Source organism: Pteropus medius, unplaced genomic scaffold (genome assembly GCF_902729225.1).
Source record: "Pteropus medius unplaced genomic scaffold, Ma_sr-lr_union100, whole genome shotgun sequence".
Lineage (NCBI taxonomy): Eukaryota > Metazoa > Chordata > Mammalia > Chiroptera > Pteropodidae > Pteropus > Pteropus medius.
Genome location: NW_024340698.1, coordinates 1789352 through 1794094, shown reverse-complemented (window position 1 = coordinate 1794094; position 4743 = coordinate 1789352). Strand labels below are relative to the sequence as shown.

General features: G+C 38.4%; 1 protein-coding gene across 1 annotated transcript; it reads right to left on the bottom strand.

Annotated features, from left to right (window-relative positions):
• Positions 1–3612: 3612 nt before the first annotated feature.
• LOC120612084 (cerebellar degeneration related 1) lies at positions 3613–4735 on the bottom strand. The gene is given in 3 exon segments (XM_039874597.1): positions 3613–4545; positions 4548–4660; positions 4662–4735. Coding segments are annotated over 3 exon segments (429 nt in total). The 3' UTR covers positions 3613–4303.
• Positions 4736–4743: the final 8 nt, after the last annotated feature.

Genomic DNA, 4743 nt, shown 5'->3' with positions numbered 1-4743 from the left:
AAATACATTGATCACTGAACTTTACCTAGTATTATTACCTTTTAATGGCCTTTGATGTCGGTGTGTTCTGGTTGTTTAAGAATTCAGAAATAAATATGATGTGCTATGAACAAAGTGTATTATTCTTGGGAACCATAAAATCAAAGAGAAAATAGATGAAAGGATAAATAATATATTTCGTTAGCATGAAAATCAAATATTGAGAAATTAAATATGAATCTAGTGTGCTTCAGACTTGCACTTCATCTTTCTTGCTTTATTACATAAAGTCTAAGATATAATTAACCCATCATTGTAAACACTTAGAGTTGGCTCTTGATTAATTGGCAGCGGCATGATGAGTGCCATAATGAGAACGTGAGACTTAGAGTGAGGGCTTTGCCACTGGCTTGTTTGTCTGCCCTGGGCGGGGGACTCCCTCTTTTTAGTGGAGTGGTGCTTAGTCTTGGCAAGATAACCCTTGGTTTCTTGGGGCATGAGAAGCCAGCACAGGGCCTAAAGCTTTTGAATCAGACCTGTTTTCAGTTCTGTCCCTGCCAATTACCAGCTTTGTGACACTGAGCATGTTTTTTGACCACTTCAGACTTGGGTTTCTAATCTGTAAAATGGGGTAAAAATACCTGCATTTTTGCTATGAGATTATGTGAAATGCTTAGTACAGTGCCTGGCACAGAGGAAGCGCTCAATAAATTGTTGCTATTATTATTATTATTATAACATGAATAAGCATTATAGAACTAGGATATGATAGTTTATTCCTGTCTGAAATTTTTAAATATTTTGATATTTTACCTAATTTCCCTCGAAATAAGGTATGCATGATGGTTTTAAAAAGAGAGAAGGAATAAAATTTTTAATATTTTTCTTTGCCTCTGAGAGATACCTGAAACAATAATTCCTTTGACCCTATATTACCCCTTGACCTGCGGTGATTCCATATGCTATATTACAATGTGGTTTCATTGCGTAATGGTTATCTAGTGATTAAAGGTAATGATTTTGTTTTCATATCTAGAGTATTCTTATTCTCTAGAAAAGAACCCATCAACTTGGTTCCACTTTTAAGATAATCAAGTCATTCTGTGTTGATAGGAGCTAAAGATAAAGCTATATACGACCTACTTTGCTCAAACCACAAACTATTAGCTCAGATTGCCTTTGAGAGAAATTGAATGAGTAATCTTACTAGGTGAGAAAAATTCCTCATAACTAGCTTCTGAACTTCTTTGTATTTCATATGTTCTATGATGGCATTCAAGAAGTTTAAAATAGTAGTATTCAGAATGTGGAGTACTCGTCGTAACTAATGCTTTGTATGCTGAGTAACAGAACTGTCATTGCCTTGATCCAAGCCCCCACTACCACTTAACCTGGATGATTGTTGTGGCCTCATAACTCATCCTAACCCTTTAAGTATTTTAACTTGGAGTCTTTGGTATTTTAGTATATATATCTAGTAGTCTGATATTCAGCACCTTGCTGCCTAACTTCCCTTATGCACAATTCTGATTCTGTTACTTGTTTAAAAATCCTCAGTGGCTGCCCACTGTCTATATATTCTACTACTTAACCTTTAGATCATGACCGAGTACCAATGTACCTTAGCCAGATTTGTCTGACAGTGTTCTTTTTCATACAGTATATGTGATAGTCCCTGTCTTCCTCAGCCTACAGGTCAACCCTGATCTTTTAAGCTTGTCATTTAAACTCTGATGAGTAAGATCAGGAATTAGCCAGAGTGCCTGAGATGAGACTACCAAGTTGTAATCTCCTTAACTGCAAAAACCTAGTGTTCGCTCTTGATTAATTGGCAGTGGTATGATGAGTGCCATAATGATAAGAACATGGGACTTAGAGTGAGGGCTTTGTGACTGACTTCTGCCCTGGACTAAGTACTCTTTCTCTTTGGCAGGATGACCCCATTTGGTAGGGGTGAATTTCTTTTTTCAATTTTCTTCTTAAGCTTCCTTACTAAATTAGGTCATTTTTGCTGAACCCTAGCCCCCTTCTCTAGGATCCTGAACGCTACCCATTTAATTTTGGCTTTGATTCCAAAGCTCCTTGTTTGGGCTCCTGAAACAATTAAGTAGAGATCCAAACTCCATTTTTAGGTTCTGGCCAGCTTCATTTCCTGAATATCATCACATACATAGTTTATTTATTTATCATTGGGCTTCAAATTGTTCTGTCCATTCTCTTGTACATGAATGCTAGCCAGGAATTTATTTAAGTTTACCATACCCCAGATTTGGCTTCTAGATACAGGCCTGGCAAACTAAGGCCCTTGGGCCAAATGTGGCCCAGCTGCTTTTTTCTTTTTCTGAAAATAAAGTTTTATTGCAACATGGCCATGCCTACTCATTTAGGTATTATCTACAGCTACACTACAATGGCAGCATTGAGTAGTTACATCAGAAACCATATGACCTGCAAAACCTTAAATATTTACTATCTGATCCTTTAGAGAAAATGTTTGCTGACCTCTGATCTTAAGCCAAGTATTTCTCCTATCCTTGTTATTGCTTACTCTTTGATAATTCCTCATTTCCATCCTATCAACCAGTACAAACCCAGAAGACCAGTCCATCGAGACTATTATGATAGGTTCCAACCCCTTCAAACTACTTGCTTAAACTTGAATTTCCCTACTTCCTCTGTCATCTTCTTAAAATGGCCTTTCCCTGTATTTTGCTTTTTAGTGAAAGTGATGCCATAGTCATAAATTCTATTATAATAGCTTTATGGTATGTTTTTTTTTTAATGTAATATCAAATTCTAATGTGAAAGTCTTTTAGATAGCAGAGTCACACAGCGGAAGCGTGCTGGGTCCATAATGTGAAAGTCTTTCAACGTTGCCAATATCTTTCAACATGACTTTCCAATATCTCTAAGATTAGGCTTTTCAATTATTTAGTGTCTCTAACAACAACTTCTGAGCTCCATAGCTTCCAACATCTCCAATTGCCAGATCTTCTAAATGTTACAACATCCATGTCTTCTACTCTCTGGCTTGTAACCTCTCCAATGCCAATGTTTTCTAATATTCTCAATATCGAGGTCATTAAAAGTCTAGATCTTCTAATATCTCCAACAATCAACCTTCAAGTTCTAGGTCTTGTCTTTCAGAGTCCAATGTACTAATTTCCAATTTTACTATGTTCCCAATCATCCAATGTCCTCTATATACAGGTCTTCTAGAGTCAATATATTTCATTGTGTCCACGTTCAGCTCTTCCAATATCTTTTAGCACTTATACCATTCATTTCCTACAACTTTTAGTGTCACTTAAATCCTGATTTTACAAAATCTCGTCATTACCAGTTGCTCCAATGCCCAGGTCTTTCAATATCTCTAAGAACCTGGTCTTCCAACATGCAGGGGGTTCCAACATTCCCAATGTCTGAATGACTATGTGACTATGTCTCTGAATATCCCGATCTCTTAAAGTTGAGATCTCCTAATGTCCAGGGCTGTAAACATCTTTGACTTCCAGCACCATGAATATTACGTCTTTCAAATTATATGTCCTTTTTCCAGGTTTTTCAATGTCTCTCAATATCCAAGGCTTCAGATTTTAGGATTTCTAAATATATAGGTCTTCTATTGTCCATGTCTTCCAATGTTTAGGGCTTCCAAGATCCAGGAATGTCTCTAGTACTCAGGGCTTCCAGTATCCATGGCTTTCAATATCCATGAATTCCAACATTCAGGGCCTCCAAAGACTCCAATATCCAGAATAACCAATGTCCTCAAAATCCAAGGCTTCCAATATCTCCAACATCCTGTGCTTCCAATGTCTCCAATGTCCAGGGTTTCCAATGGCGCCAGTATCAAGGTCTTCCAACAACTCCAGGTCTTCCAGCAACTCCAAGTCTGCCTACAACATCAAGGTCTTCCAGCTAATTCCAGTCTTCCAGAAAATCCACATCTTCCAGACAGTCCACGTCTTCCAGACAATCCAGTCTTCCAGCAATCATAGGTCTTCCACAAAATCCGTATCTTCCAGGAAAATCCACGTCTTCCAGAAAAATCCATGTCTTCCACGAATTTCAAGGACTTCCAGCTAATCCACACCTTCCAGAAAAATTTATGTCTTCCACCAAATCCAAGTCTTCCCATCAATCCAGATCTTCCAGCTAATTTACATCTCCCGGAAAAATCCAGGTCTTCCATCCAATCCACATCTTCCAGGAAAATCTACGTCTTCCGGTCAATCCATGTCTTCTAGACAAAAATCTATGTTTTCCACTAAATCTAGGTCTTCCAACAAAGCCACGTCTTCCAGAAAATTTGTGTCTTCCACTAAATCCCGGTCTTCTGCAAGTATGTCTCCCTAGAGATCCACGTCTTCCAGCAACCTCCAGGTCTTCCAGCAAATCTACGTCTTCCAAACAATCTAGGTCTTCCGGACAATTCGGGTCTTCCTGAAAATCCACGTCTTCCAGAAGCGCCATGTCTGCCAGAAAATCCATGTCTTCCAATGACCATCAGATCTTCCAGACTATCCACATCTTCCAGAAAATCCATGTCTCCCATCAAATCATGGCTTCCAGAAAACCCATGACTTCCAGCAAATCCTTATCTTCCAACAAAGCTGTATCTTCCATCAGATTCATATCTTCCAGCCTACCAAAGTCTTCCAACAAAACTACGTCTTCCAGAAAAATCCATGTTTTCCAACAGAGCCATGTCTTCCAGAAAATCCACGTCTTCCACCAAATCCATATCTTCCATTCAATCCA